The 16,582-nt window shown below is 42.7% G+C and overlaps 1 protein-coding gene across 3 annotated transcripts in view; it reads left to right on the top strand.

Annotated features, from left to right (window-relative positions):
• Positions 1 to 16,582, top strand: part of TGFBR3 (transforming growth factor beta receptor 3) — a 99,230-nt gene that overhangs the window by 23,218 nt on the left and 59,430 nt on the right. For all 3 annotated transcript variants that reach the window (XM_085899847.1, XM_085899856.1, XM_085899836.1), the window contains exon 3: positions 10,700 to 10,878. In XM_085899847.1, the coding sequence (XP_085755973.1) occupies positions 10,700 to 10,878 (179 nt within the window). The remainder of the gene's footprint in view (positions 1 to 10,699; positions 10,879 to 16,582) is intronic.

The following is a 16,582-nucleotide window of genomic DNA, read 5'->3' as shown; positions in this document are numbered from 1 at the left end:
GGGAAAACTTTTATAAAGACGGCATAGCGATTGCGAATATGACAACTCCGAAAAAGTCTTTGGCTACGCATAGCACCAAAATGGCGACCGTATGATTTTTCACGTTACAATTGTGGGTAGAGTCGGGCCAGTTGTCCATCCAATGAGTGAAGAGGAGTGTTAAACACAAACGGACAAACACGCGAATTATTATATCGAGAAGGTATATAATATTGTGTGGTCCTTCCCCGCCCTTTTAAGAGGTTGCTGCTGTTGTGGAATAATAAATGTTACGGTTGGAATCTCTTCAAGAAGCTCATATTCCCGCTTCTTCTCTCTTCTTCAATTCAGGAAAGACAGATTTCTAAAAGTTGTGTTTTTATGATTAACTACTGACAGTAATTTTTGTTCCAAATAAATTGATTATTCGCTTTCCAACCAAGTCGTTCAATTATTACCTTTTCAGCATATACATTCTTATTATTACCGGAAATGGTACCAGAAGAAAGCTAATAATCAATTTTCTTGGAACAAAAATTCATGTCTGTATAATCGTAAACATGCTGGTCTTAAAATCCCGGGATTGAGGAAGAACAAGCGGGATGCGGACAAACAATGGAATGGGAAGGGTGGGGGGGGGGGGTAGGAGAGGATGTGGTGGGAGCTTTCATACGGCAGTTCCTGCTTTTAAAAGTCGTGCGTCTATGTTTTACCTGGAAGAAAAATTTGTCACGATTTAATCATGGAGATTCTTCGTCGGTCACATGGTCTGGCAGCCATATTGGATTTAATGAAAATCTTCAAAAAAAAATTCTTTCTCTTGAATCGCTTCATCAATCAATCGACATGAAACATCACAGTTATGATCTAGTAGTCATGGGGAATATCTGTTTTAAATTTCAACCTGCTCGGAAGCATGTTCTGGCAGCCAGAATTATTTAATATTTTGAATCTGGATTCAGGGATTTTTTTCTTTTGTATAAAAAAAAAATGAAACGAATTTAGTACAAGTATGTATAATGATGTAATAATTTGGGCAGAGGCATATCTGGCGATGCCACGACGTTGAAGAGTGCCCTTCGAGTTTCACTTCATTTTACATCCTCAATATGTTTGTGACTGGTGTTGGTTTAATGGCTCGAGTGGTGGGATTGGGATGTTAGAGTTCTGAGTTCAAATCGTACTCGGATGTTGAATTAATACCAGGTGGGGTTGATTCAGCCTGTCATCTTTCTGAGGTTGGCAAAATGAGAATCAGCTTGCTGGGATGATTCAGCCATTTGAGTGTTCTGTGTTGGAGGGTGACCTGTCCAGGATTGTACCCAATAGCCCAGGAGACTGCTTTGTCAGCGCCAATGCTTTGTCCAGAGTATGGTCCCGATGGATGGAATATGTTTGTGAAGCATGTCTTTTGATGAAACCTGTCTGCAAAGCAAGGGGTAGGCATGCTCGCAGTGCACTGTTTGAACACTGATATATGCACGAGAAAACACATGACCAACAACCTTGTGTTCTGAATTCAAGCTGTGCTAGGTCGCAGTGACCAAAATCATTGCGTAACAATGGCACACTGTTATCATGCGCACGTCCTCCATTCCCCTCCATTCCACTTCCAGCATTCACCCTCGACCCCCTTCATCTTTTTTCCTCCCTCGTTGAACAAAATAATAATACTAATAATTATGCATTCCTCACCTTTCACGACTTCACCACTCGCATCCGACCTTTCCTCGACGACACGTAGATCATGCTCAATGCGAAACATCATTCACCGTATAAATAAAAACAACAAAACTGAAAACGCTGATTAGTAAACAAAGAATAGACATTGAAAGAAAAATCTTCCGTCATAATACTACAATGTTCAAATTGGCAACACGTGATCTCTGCCATTGATTTATTTGAATCAAATTGACTCGCCCATCGAAGTCTGTTCAGCACATTATGGGGCCTCAAAAGTGGTTGGAGACCAGGAAGCACCATGTGTATGTATATATGTATATATATATACTGTATATACTGTATATACTGTATATACTGTACATACTGTATATATACTGTATATATATATATATATATATATATATATATATATATATATATATACTGTGTATATATATATATATATATATATATATATATATATATATATATATATATATGTATATATATATATACTGTGTATATATATATATTTATATATATATATATATATATATATATATATATATATATATATATATATATATATATATATATATACTGTGTATATGTATATATATATATATATATATATATATATATATATATATATATATATATATATATATATATATATATATATATATATATATATATATATATATATATATATATATACACTGTGTATATATATATATATATATATATATATATATATATATATATATATATATATATATATATATATATATATATATATATATATATATATATATATATATATATACTCTATATATATATATATAGACCCACCCACATCTCTCACCTGTGAACGGAGGCAATAGCTCTCATTCCCTACATTCACAGGTGGCTATTGTCCAAGACTGGACAATCTGAAAACAATTGCACATACAATTGTGTATATATATGTATGTATATATATATATATATATATATATATATATATATATATATATATATATATATATATATATATATATATATATATATATATATATACAATTGCATTCTTACATTCGGCTGGAATGGCTTGGGGATAACCACGTGAGGGATCCAGTAGAGGGATGGTGCTTTATTATGTTTATCCACCGAGTGATCCCTGAGATTCAGATTTTTTTTCTCCCCAGTTTATCTGCTGCTGTGGTTGAACGAGTGCACTATCATGCTAATAACTATCTCGTGAACAAAACTCTCATAAAAGGACAGGTAGTTTTACAAAACACCTGCTTTTTGTAACAAACAAAGGAAAACGTTCATTTTATGTGTTGATTTGTTTTTTTTTTCACATTCATTTAATTAAGGGCATTTGCTTTGAAAAGGAGTGAAGTTTTCAACGTGATGACAAAGAGCTAGTAACATAAGAATATCAACACAAAGTTGAAGATAAGACTGGACAACTAAATTTGAGCTCACAATGGTATCTGAGGCTTGTTCTTTGACATCTCCGTGTGCTTGCATTGACTCGTTTTCAGTAAATGACAACCTCAGGGCACAGGGTCAACTTTTCTAGCATTGAATGGGAAAACCGCCAGGAAAGCCAACCCTGGCACCCAAGCACCGAGCAACAAACACACGGAATGCCTGAAACTGAAAACAGCACTGCTATATAATTATGCCAACTATGAATCAATCTTAGATTTCAGACAAAATTCCATGACTGCTTTCCAGTTGGTTGTTTGTTTATTTATTTTTGTTTACTAAATCCAGGCTCATGGAGGAGCGTGATGACAAAACGCAAAGGGCAATGATCTGACAGTGGGCCAACAGCTGACGCAACAACCAGGAAAATAGGAGAGAGGCCGTGCAAGGAAATACAGCATCCTGCAAGTAATAACGTTAGGTAGGGTTCGTTCCTTCATGGGGTAGAAAAGATTGTGGGTAGGGATGGGGAATGACGTAAGATGGTGGTCAATCACTTGTTTGAAGCCCTGGAGTGAAGAGAGCTTTGAACCGTCTCAGGAAGGTGGTGGGACAGTCTTCTTCTTGTTTTGTGTACAGCACAAGACTGTAGAATGGCATCTGTGCTGCTGATGCAATGCCCCCCCCCCTGTGGGCTCGGGCAGGAATTTGAAAATTGTTCGTGGTGCCGGTGATAGCTCGCATCCTCTTCGCGAAGGACACCTTTGGATCTTTAACGTCCACCAACTAAGACCAGCACATGGGACGCCTGTTTAACGTCCATCTGAGGAAGGTACACACATTGATGAATCACCTTGTCTGTAAAACACCAGGATATCAGTTTATAGCTGCGTTGAGATTCAAGCCCAAGATAGACAGCTTAGAGGTGAGTGTGCGTACCTCAAGATCATCGTGCTCGCCTAATGCGTACCTCCAGGCCATGGTGAGTGTGTGTACCTCTAGGCCTTTGTGCTGGCATATAATAGAGATAACTATTTGTGACATCAGCATTTTTTCTGTTTTAAAATGGAAAAGAAACAACAGTGTACTACAGCCTGTAAACTTGTAACATTCTCAAGTACTTTCAGCAAAGGATCCTTCTAAGCTTGTGAAACCCATAATTCCCGCAGCTCCGTTTAAGTCCATTCAGCTTTTGTCACCAATCATGTCATTTCCCATAAATTAAATCCACAAAATAATAATTGTATACGTGTAATTATTTTGAAGCAGCTATTGCTGCTGGAAGTCATTTGCCATCACTGCTCTTTATTTGACTGTAACTCTAAGCATGTGGATGTGCAGATCCATCCATCCATTGGGACCATACTCTTTGCAGAGCGTTGGTGCTGCCTAAACAGTCTCCTTGGCTATTGGGCACAATCCTGGATGGGTCACTACTCCAACACATGATACCAGCAAGTTGGCACTCATTTTGCCAACCTTGGAAGGATGACAGGCAGTCAACCCCACCTGGTATTAATTTGAACTCAGGATCCTAGGATCTCAAGCCCACCACCCTAACCATTAAACCAACACCAGGCATATGGACAGATGGATAATCTGGAAATACTTGTTGGTGGGAATGTTGAGTGTGGATATGGCACAGGCATGATGGATCAATTGGCCTCCTGTGCCTAAGTTTGCATGTACATGTGCTTGTATTCCATCGTGAAGAAGGAAACGCCAAAGAGAAATTAAATAACCCAACCATCCTTTAGCTCGTCTGAGCATTTGACGGAATACAAACGATTTTGAAGAAAGCGCAAGCCATGGTGGATTATTTGACGAACACTCTTCAACAATCAGTTTGACCCAGAGTTTTCCAAATGTTGGATGGATGGGTTGTTTGCCTCCTTTCATGGGAACTTGAGCATTTATTAACGCGACAAAAGTTTAGTTTTCCTCAATGATGCTCTGGTGTCCAGTTGGAGAGCAAAAATTGAGTCAAATTATTGACAATGTTTTGTTAGGTAGCTAAGGTACAAAATTGGCATCTCTGCAACTTTGGCTGAACGCTCACAAGTTCATAAGTCATAATCCTGACAAATTAAATAGCTCTTCCCATTTTTTAAAACGTTTCAGATCAAAAAGGGTCATTGTAGAACTATTGTTTCAACGGCAGCTGCGCCACTGCTCGGAGGACTTTTGAACCCGATTGAAAACAATTCAGAAAAAAGAAAGAGGACACGTGTGTGACACTGGTTACATCTGGACCGAGTTTTTATTTGTTTATTTTATATATATATATATATATATATATATATATATATATATATATATATATATATATATATATATATATATATATATATATATATATATATATATATATATATATGAGCAAGTACAACGTGTCTCTTTGCTGGCAGGAATATTAAGGGGGGGACAAAGAGGGAGGGAGAGAGAGGAGGGAGGGTTGGGAAAGAAGGGAGGGGTGGAGAGAGATCAGGGAGCAAGGAGGGGTGAGGGGTGAGAGCTAGGAAAGGGGTAAGAGTGAGGAAGGGGGTGACGCCTCACCAGACGTTGCTATTCAGAGGAGAGGGGAAGTGGGGAGGGGAGAGGAGTTGGGAGGAGGGGGGTATGAGGGGAGGGTGTGCTGAACTGAGTTTTGGTAGGGGGACTGGGGGAGAAGGGGGGGGGGTAGGGGAGCGATCAGGATGCATCAAATGGGGTATGTTAAATCAGCACATTAATACAGCATGCGGAGCCGGCAAAGAGATATACACGGGGTGGAGGGGGGGGGTTTGAGAGGAGGTAAGTTTGAGGGGAGGGGGGAGAAGGCAGTGTGATGGTAAGGGAAGGCAGCATGAGTGTAAGGGATGGCAGCGTGATGGTAAGGGAAGGCAGCATGAGTGGAAGGGATGGCAGCCTGGAGGGGAAGGGAAGGAAAGGCAGTGTGAGGGGAAAGGAAGGCAGCATGAGGTGAGGGGAAGGGAAGGGCAATAAAACACACCCAAACAGCAACATTTTCTTTTTAACCACCAGGTAGGGGTTTGATATAAAACCGGGCAGGAGCATTTAAAACCCACACTATTTACCTGGCAAATGCTTCCCTACATGCATGCATGCTGACACATGCAGCGACCTTTGCACCCCATCTGGTCAGCTCACTCCGAATCCGATTTGTACATGCTACACTCTGAGGAAGCCATTTTAAATTCAAAACTAAACCATCAGTCCTTAACAGTCCCCTTAACAGAGAGGGAGGGGTGGGGATGAGAGAGAGAGGGGGGGTGGGGAAGAGAGAGAGAGGGGTTGGAGAGGAAGAGGGGTTGGAGAGGGAGAGGGGTTGGAGAGGGAAGGGGTGAGTGAGGAGTGGGAAAGGGGGGATTCCGGCAGATGTCACGTTCAGTTTAACGTCCATCCAAGAAACGGCACACACATTGATGAATCACCCTGCCTGTGAAACACCGCGATGACAGTTCTTAGCTGAATCGGAATTTGAACCCAGGCTAGACAGGTTAGAGATGAGTGTGCGTACACTGACACACTGACATTTATTATTATAGACACTGTGTATAAAACTGAGGTTAATGGGAGAGGAATGTGATGGAGGGTAAAAAGGCAACGGACTGGCAGTAGGGCAAGAGTTGAACACTGTAATAAAAGGAATGAACAAACAAGGAAGGAGGGAAAGAAACACAATAACCTCAAAGTAAGAGGGTTGGGTTAGGTAGATTTAATGGTGGGAATAAAAGGTCACGGCTCTGGATGGAGGATGATGTGAGAGAACGGTGCTCTGCCTGCTTGAAGCCCTGTAAAGAAGAGTGCAATTGAACTGTCTCAGGAAGTAAGTTTTGCAAACAGAAGAAAAGAGTGTAGGTGGACAGTAAACCTGGATCTTGGGAGTTGAACCAATAAGGGGTTACTGGAAGAACCTGTGCATCCCGGCAGATTTGGAGGTCAATGTTGGAGTGTTGATTTTTAGTATGCCTGGTGTTGGCTTAATGGTTAGGGTGGTGGGCTTAGGAACCGAGTATCCTGAGTTCAAATCCCACTCGGCTGTTGAATTAATACCAGGTGGGGTTGACTCTGCCTGTCATCCTTCCGAGGTCGGCAAAATGAGTGCCAGCATGCTGGTATCCTGTGTCGGAGTGGCGACCCATCCAGGATTGTGCCCAATAGCCAAGGAGACTGCTTCGGCAGCACCAACGCTCTGCACAGAGTATGGTCCCAGTGGATGGATGGATTTTTAGTGTTGCGTGGCCATTCCTATTATTTTTTGATTCGGAGAAACACGTTTTCATTCTCACAATCAACAAAAAATGTGTAGCACAATATTTTTAAAAATACATCTGATTTTTTTTTTTACAGATAAACCCACATTTAGATATTTAGTGCTGGTTAATCTTAATCAGGATTGTAAGGATAACCTTGGGGGATACACACTCCCCTCTGAGCTGTCTAGCTTTGGTTTGAATCCTGGCCTAGCTATAAACTGTCACCCTGGTGTTTCACAGGCAGGAAGAATATACATCAATGTGTGTGCCGTCCCTCGGGTGCGCGTTAAACTGGGCGTCCCATCTTCCAGTATTGGTTGGTACCTGTTAAAGATCCCACAGTGTTCTTCGCGAAGAGTTGGAGAGTTATCGTCGGCACCCTGGCCAAATTACAAATTCCTGCCCGAACTACTGCTGGGAAGACAATGGCTACTTAATTGAATGTCAGGCCTGGCCAGTCCGTTCGTGAAAGACTCGGGCCAAAAACTTCCCCCAGCCAACCCCACAACAATGTGGGAATAATTGTGCCCTTCAAAAAAAGAAAAAGAAGTATCTGGTCAATCCACTCGAATAGTCATAACATTTTATATTTCATCTATTAAAATTTTATTTTAAATCATGACATAATTTGATGCTTTGGACAAGGATAGGAGTACAATATAGTCTAATTGCTTCAGAATTTCCAAAAAAATATTCCTTAAGTTCTAAAATGTAACAAAGCAGGGCGAGTGAGTCCCCAAGGCAAATCTTAAATCGAGGCCTATCGGTTTTTTCTGTTTAAAAAAATATTAATCAACATTGTGTAACGCTGCTTATGGGGAAGCTTGTAAATCCTACACATGGAGGGCAACAATATTAATAGACTTGCAATGAATTACAATAATGTGAGTGGCTAATGGACAATTCAACACAATATCATCAGACTAAAATATGTAATTTGATGTCTCTGTCTGTCTGTCTGTCTGTCTGTCTGTCTGTCTGTCTGTCTTTTTGACCGTGATACATTCAGTCGTTACTTATACAATCTCAACCAAACTTGACAGGAGGACTAAGGGTCACACGATGAAAATTAAACCGTTTGGATCCCCTTGACCTTTTAAGACAGACACCAAATTTTCATCGTGGGACATTTGCCCCCCTCCGCAAAGGGGGTTTTCCGCCTCGGGTGAAATCCGTGTATATCTGTTTTAAAATAGCTAATTGTGGGGGTTTTCCAAGGCCACATCTAATAACAAAAGTAATAAGAAAGAGCAATGAGAGATTGCAGACCCTCACCAGAACTTTTGTGTGGCAAATACATGTAAGGATGTATTATGTATACTAAATGAGAGGTCGTTGTTGCAAATGAAATGTCGAAATGGTCGAGTTGTAAATGTCAAATTGTCTCAATATCAAGAGGTCTGAAAAGGTCTGAAGGATCTTAAAAGGTCGAAGGGATATAAATGGTGTAATTTAAGGTCTAAAGGGTCTGAATTGTCTGAAAATGGTCGAAAGGTCAAAAGGATCGACCGGCCTATCCTTGTATCTCTTGTACCTTGTAGCTCTTGACCGGTACCTCTTGGCCAAAATGTCTAAAGGGTAGAAAGGAGTCTAAAGTTCTTCAGGGTTATAAAGGGTGTATCAGGGTCTATAGGGTCTGAGGGGATCAAAAGGGTCTGAAGGGTCTTTGGGGTCTTCTGGGTCTTAAAGGGTCAGGTCAGGTCAGGTATGGGAGCATGTGCCAGAACAGCGCGTCGCTGCGTCCACTTTCTGCCAGTACTCCAGGGGCCTCCGTCTGGCCATCCCCCAGGCAGATGCCAGGCCCATCCCCATCTCCTTGAGATGATGGTCAACCTGCTGCAACCATGAGGCACGTGGTTGGCCCACTGGACTCCTCCACTCATGAGACTCCCTAGCTGAGAGAATCTGGTGAGCAGGATCAGCATCAGGAAAATGAGCCACATGTCCATACAGCCGCAACTGACGCTCACGGACTATGCAGGTAACAAATCTCATCCGAGTCTCTCTCAGCAACCGCTCGTTGGACACAAAATCCGACCAGCGATAGCCAAGGATTCTCCGAAGAGACCTGGTACCAAAGGAATTAAGTGTCCGTCTCAGATCCTTGGTCAGAGTCCAAGTCTCGCACCCATAGAGCAAGACTGGAAGTACCAAGGACCTGAAGACTCGGACTTTCGTCCTCCCGCACAGGTACCGGCAGCGCCACACCCCATGATCCAGTGAATCCATGACTCCCCAGGCCCGACCCAGATGTCTATTGACTTTTTTTTTCAGATTTTTTTGCGTTTTTGCGTTTTGCGGAATGAAGGGTTTTACGGTGGCCGGAGTGCAAATCCTGCCACCAACCTCCTAATAAGAAGTAGCCCAACTGCAGGAGGACGTCCGCAGACACAGTTGGGCACTAGATATGGATGGCCGTTGGCTCACAAGGAGCTCCTCCGCCCTTTGACAGGTTTTGTTTTTAATCCTGCTGGGTGTCCATATCCAAACACCCTCCTCACCAGAAAACCTGGTGGGGGAGACGGTTTAGTCGTCGACAACCCGACCATGGAACAGGTTAGTACAGGTTTACATGGTACCTGTAGCAGGTCACAGATCGAACCTGACCTGACTAAAGGGTGTTGGGTTAGAAAGGGTATAATGTAATGAATACACATGCTCACGTTCTGTGCGAACAAGAAAACAAACAGACAAACAAACAAGAAATATGTTGTGTAGAGCACAATACTTATGAAATCCCGAAAACAAAATTGACTATAAAAATCATTTGGTGGTTGAATCCAGTGACCTGATGTGCAAATCCTGTTAAAATTTCAAGTCAATCGGATGAAAATTGATGATTTTAGAAATTCGACAAAGTTGTTGACCTTTTGACCTCAAGATCAATAGGCTTCTTTCTTATGACCAACTCCACCATTTTCTAAGGTTTCAGGAAGATCGGTTTGAAAGTGTGACCTGTAGTCGATTGACATACAGACAAACACACAGACAGACAAAATGAATCACAGACCAGAGCAACCAATATACAGCAATTGCGAATCTTCCATTTCGCAAGTAACAAACGGACCCAAATGCAATGCCCTCTCCTCTGGAGAAGGTAATAACAACACTAATGATAATAGCATAATGTTATTGTTATTACAAAACAATATGTCCAGCACAGACTAATGGACCCGAGCCTCGATATGCTGTAATCTATGTAATGCCAGAGAGGATCATCGCGTAACCCTTCGGCTCACTCTAAGAGGGAGTGGGTGTACAAGTGGGATTCAAAGCTGGGATTGCAACAGCGTCGTGAGCTCGTATCTCTAATGGGAAGCAAAACGAGCCGACCTGGAATATCAATGTATTTTTCTCATCACGGATGTTTCACTTCTCAGCCCCAACCCCTGTTTCAGACTCTCTCCGATACTGTGCATCTGGCCCTGTGAGCTCGTTATATCCTGTGAAGGTTTTCATGGAGACACCTGCGGTGCCATCAGTGTGCACGACACCTACTCCACGCAATGCGAGACACTCTTCTTTTGTTCTGAGTGTGATGAACACGACCAAGGGTCAGGTGAGATGGTAAAAGACCAATCACGGTGTTGACATAATAACCACCTATCACATACAGTAGTTACCCTTTACCCAAACCTTCTCATTTAGTTATTTTCACTTATCGGGTCAGATAGGCTCTAATTAATTCCCAAACCACCTTTCACATTTTCTCTGATACAAATCTTTTTTTTTTCTTTTATTTTATTTTTTTGTTTTTATCCATATTTGGGGCCTGGTCACAGACCCCAAAAGCCCCATGCTCTTGTGAAACGTACTACAAGTTGTTTTATCCTCATGCACTTGCAAATGTCGGATGACCAGCTTAACATCCAATTTAAAGGAGGGCAGCTTGCCCCACATGACTGCACCCCCTTTTGTCATCATATCACAACGGCAGTTTGTTGCTTCATTTACTTGATCCCAAGGTTTTGACAAGAAAGTAACGCAAATACCTTTGAGCTGCTTTGTCTGCTTTTGATTCCTGAACTGACGATGAATCGTTTGATCGGCGCTTCGCAGGCAGGATATGTTGGTTGCATCATGGTGTGACGTCCTTTGGATGGAAGTTAAGTTCGATGTCCCATCCAGCTTGAGTCGGTGCACGTTGAAGATCCCACGGTATCTTTTGAGAAAAGTAGGCGAGTTATCGCAGGCACCCTGAACAAATAGCAAATTCCTGCCCGAAGCTGCAGGGGCACTGCATCAGCAGTATAGTTGCGCTTCCCCAGAAATGATGCATCCAGCAGGCCACACCCATAATCGACTCCCCTCCCAATATAAACGACGATACGACGACGATACAACGACGATACGACGAGGAGGACGACTAAATCTCTTGAAGAATCAAACCCGTCTTGGCGGGTCAGCATGTGCACGACCAGTTGAGCCGTGCTACTGCTACCCTGTTTATCCCCATTCCATGGCTTGCAGGTTTTATGCTTCACTCACCAATTGATGGCACATGAAAGATGGGGGGGGGGGGGAAAAAATCAACTATTTCAATTAGACTTCGGCAGTGGAATGGTTAGAGTGTCCACTCTGAGTCTGGTTTGAACTCTGGCCGAGTCATCCCAAAGACTTTTAAAATGGTATGTGCTGCTTCCTTGCTTTATGTCAGAATTTAAAAAGGATGGAGCATGGCCAAACAACAAAGGGTGGTTAATTGGTACTAATAGCACAGACTTTGATGGGCCTCATTGCCTCCTGCATCGAAGTTCCTTGCAAAGGAACTCTTATTATATTACGAGCTGCCTCTCCAGCTCAGATCAAAATCAATCAATCATCAAACTGATTTAGGACCTTTACAGTTGTCTTTGGAAGTGTGAAAGTCACACTAGCACAGCACTTGCACAGCACAGCACAGTTTACGATTTGATTCCCACCGATAGGCTGGATGTGGATCTGGATCAAAATCGAATCTGCTTGTTCTTGGCACCTAACCAACTCGTCCACCAAGTTGTCATAATCCGTCAATAACTTTTTGAAATACCCTGATGTATATCGTTTTTGGTCCCATCTGTCAATGGTGAAGAATCACTTGATTAATATTTAAAAATTCTTGTACCCGGATCCGGATCTGAATCTTCACAAAGATGGAATCGATTCGTCCTCGTCACACGCCCAACCTGTCCACCAAGTTTCGTCCGAATCCGTTCACAACTTTTTGAGATATCCTGCTCACAGACAGACAAACAAACAGACAGAGGTGAAACATAACCTCCGTCCACCTTCAGCGGGGAAGGTAATAACATGTCATATTGGATTTGATCCTGAGCATCATGACCGAGGAAGGGTTCAGATGGGAGCACAACAGACCAACCTTCGTATTTACTATATTCGTTGGGTGATCTTCCCGTTTCGCATTGAATTTGTGTTCCTTTGGATGTTCACAGTTTCCTGTGATACTTATATCATGCTCTAATGAATGGTGCTATATGCCTGGTTTTGGCTTAACGGTTAAGGTGGGCTGGCTTAAGATCTTAGGGTCTTGACTTTGAGCCCGTCAGCCTGTCAATTAACAACCAGGTGGGGTTGACTCGGCCTGTCATCCTTCTGAGGCTGGTGAAATGAGTACCAGCTTACTGGTAATAGAGGGCACTGGTAAAACTCATCCTGGAGCAATTTAAGGCATTGCGGAACGCACCATTCGAATGAATGAATATCAAGGCACATGTGGACATCAAAATATCTTGGTATCATCGACAAACTTACACTTTTGTTCCTTAATTATGGCTTCAAAGTTTGGGAAAAGAAAAAAAAATTGATGAACATCAAAACAAACATTGGGCATGTGCTGTGAGTTACAATCACGACACATTAAGGCACAGATTTAGGTCATATGGCCCATCTTGCATCTGGCATAACCACTTCCCACCTCTTGCAGACAGTGTGCCTTGTATGGCTAATCCGAAGCAGAGAAATTGGCAGGCATCCTGGATTAGTCGTTTTTTTAAAAGATTCGGTCGGAGTTTTATCATCGACAACCAAAATCCATATGGGACAGCTGGCTCGTTGTCCCTATCTGAAGGGAGGGATGCTTCAAGATGCAGCACTGTCTGCTGGTCCTGAACCGGAGTAATAGGAGTTTTGAGTCTTGCCAGAGGAGAGGGTATTATATTGCACTTGGGTCCATTCCGGTACTCACGGAATCGAAGATTCGCAAAGTGTATTGGTTGGTCGAATCTGTTCTGTCTGTCTGTCTGTCTGTCTGTCTGTCTGTCTGTCTGTCTGTCTGTCTGTCTGTCTGCCTCTGTCAGTCGCCTACAGGCCGCAAGTCTACACTGATTTTCCCGAAACTTAACCACGTGGTAGAGCTCGTCAAAAGCTATGACTATTGTTTTTTGAGGTTAAAACGTCAAGGTCACAAAATCGTAAATCGTCACTTTTCATCCGATTAACTTGAAATTTGAACAAAATTTTCATGTTGGGTCCCTGAAATTGATTCCCCGATCACGAACTAGAAACCTATTGTTTTTGAGGTCCGAAGGGCAAGGTTGTGGTGACTGATTTTACAAGTACTGGTCTATGACCGCTTGATGACGGAGTTTGTCTGTGCGCACATAATGTGCCAACGTTGGCCACAAACGCCACCTGGTGGGAGCAAGTATTACACATTATCTTCTTTCACCCGAGTACGTCGATAAAGTACGTAAAATTAGAATGTGAGTACGTCTATAAAGTATGTACAATTAGAATGTGAGTACGTCTATAAAGTATGTACAATAAAAGAATATGTACAATGTACAGACTGTATGTTACAGACGATTGTAATGTCATTCTATACAAGAAACCATTAAGGTCTGTTTGTCTGCTGTATGAATATAAACATACATGTCAATGCATCGTCTACACACAACACAATCACACCACGCGAAATGCACTACACAAACACACTGGCACTCAAACACCACACAAAACAACCTTCATGCTCAAAGCCACAACCTCAGCCCGTCAATGAACTCTGCGCACCACAATAAATGTCCTGGGACTTGTTTCGCACTAACACGTGAACGGTATCCGCTCCGAAATACCTGGTTCCCCACCATCTAACCTTTAACCCCCACCATCTATCCTTTAACCCCCACCATCTATCCTTTAACCCCCACGATCTATCCTTTAACCCCCACCATCTATCCTTTAATACCCACCATATATCCTTTAACCCCCACCATCTAACCTTTAACCCCCACCATATATCCTTTAACCCCCACGATCTATCCTTTAACCCCCACCATCTATCCTTTAACCCCCACGATCTATCCTTTAATCCCCACCATCTATCCTTTAATACCCACCATATATCCTTTAACCCCCACCATATATCCTTTAACCCCCACCATATATCCTTTAACCCCCACCATATATCCTTTAACCCCACCATCTATCCTTTAACCCCCACGATCTATCCTTTAACCCCCACCATCTATCCTTTAATACCCACCATATATCCTTTAACCCCCACCATCTATCCTTTAATACCCACCATATATCCTTTAACCCCCACCATCTATCCTTTAACCCCCACCATATATCCTTTAACCCCCACCATATATCCTTTAATCCCCACCATCTATCCTTTAATCCCCACCATCTATCCTTTAATCCCCACCATATATCCTTTAATCCCCACCATCTATCCTTTAATCCCCACCATCTATCCTTTAATCCCCACCATCTATCCTTTAATCCCCACCATCTATCCTTTAATCCCCACCATCTATCCTTTAATCCCCACCATATATCCTTTAATCCCCACCATCTATCCTTTAATCCCCACCATCTATCCTTTAATCCCCACCTGGGTTTTCTTGGCAGGGAATTGCTTCCTCTTCATCCATTCTTTCACACCATCATACATATTGCATTCACACCTCAGCACACCTGCACCCTCTGTAAAACATTCACACCACATTCATCCCCTGTGCACCCACACATGAGAGAGATGGTGATGTCACATCCTGACTACTATAATCCCTCAATATAACTCATGCTTCCCTCATCATCCCTTAAGCTATGCACATCCCTTTTCACTCTGTGTTGCTAATCCAACTACGTCCCTTCTGAGTCTCACCCGTCTTTAACCTGCCACGTCAGTTTGAGCCCCCTAATAATCTGCAATCTTATATTTCCTCTTGCCCACTGGGCTTCGGGGATTTCCCCACAGAGAACCCAGCCATGGCTGTCATGCCCAGCGTCCACACTGCATGGCCTCCATAAACTCCACATAGGACCCTTCATGGAGACCCTGCAACTCCATTTTCCACCCGAACTTGGGCTGGGTGCATCCCATGAACAGTACACGTTCCACCACATGCCGTGCTTTGGACGCCGGACCTCGTGGGACCGTCGCAGGACCAAAAACTTCTCACCTATTTAATCATACACACACAGGCGTGTGGGGGGGGGGTGGGAGTGGTTAGCCCCTCCCATGAATCCAGATAGTTGCCGCCCCCATCTAGGTTGGCACTCATTCCACACTCTCTCGTCCCTGCACGCTTCCCATTCCCCATACACGCGCAACACATTCCGTTTCACTCGTTCTACCAACAAAAAAACGGGGCCTTTATTATACCGAATCGCAGCATGTTCTTCACAATGCACATTTCATCTCCATCACACTTTCTCACCTTCTCTGGAACCGCACCACGCTCATTCGCCTCGAGGGTCCATATCCTCTCCCCCTGCACCTACAAAGCGTTAAAGCAATCATTGTGCAATGTTTCCACCCATTCTATTACTTCATTCTTTACCCTCTTTACCTTCTTTACCATTTCCTTATGTTCCTCTTTAGTTTTCTTCACCTCCTCTTTAATTCTCTTAACCTCGTCCGGAGTTTCTCTCGCCTCTTTCTTTTGTTTCCTCCACCACTTCTACTCTCTTTATCGCCCGCTTTGTTCCCGCCAATTCTCTTTCCACCACCTCTCTCTCTCTCTCTCTCTCTCTCTCTCTCTCTCTCTCTCTCTCTCTCTCTCTCTCTCTCTCTCTCTCTCTCTCTCTCTCTCTCTCTCTCTCTCTCTCTCACTCTCTCTCTCTGTTTCTATCCGGTCATCTATATCCCATGTTCTTACCTCAATAGTCTGTCCCATCTCTTTCATCCTCACTCTTACCTTGTGCCTTTTTTTTTGCACTCCTTTATCGCTACTACCTCCCCCTTCATTTATTTTTGGGCCAGATTCCCTATTGCTCCCGTGTTTGTTTTAATTTCATCGCTTAACTCTTTCTGT

Source organism: Eptatretus burgeri, chromosome 1, assembly GCF_056783735.1.
Source record: "Eptatretus burgeri isolate ZD-2024b chromosome 1, Ebu_testis_v1, whole genome shotgun sequence".
NCBI classification, from domain to species: Eukaryota; Metazoa; Chordata; class Myxini; order Myxiniformes; family Myxinidae; genus Eptatretus; species Eptatretus burgeri.
This window is presented reverse-complemented; position numbering and strand designations above follow the sequence as displayed.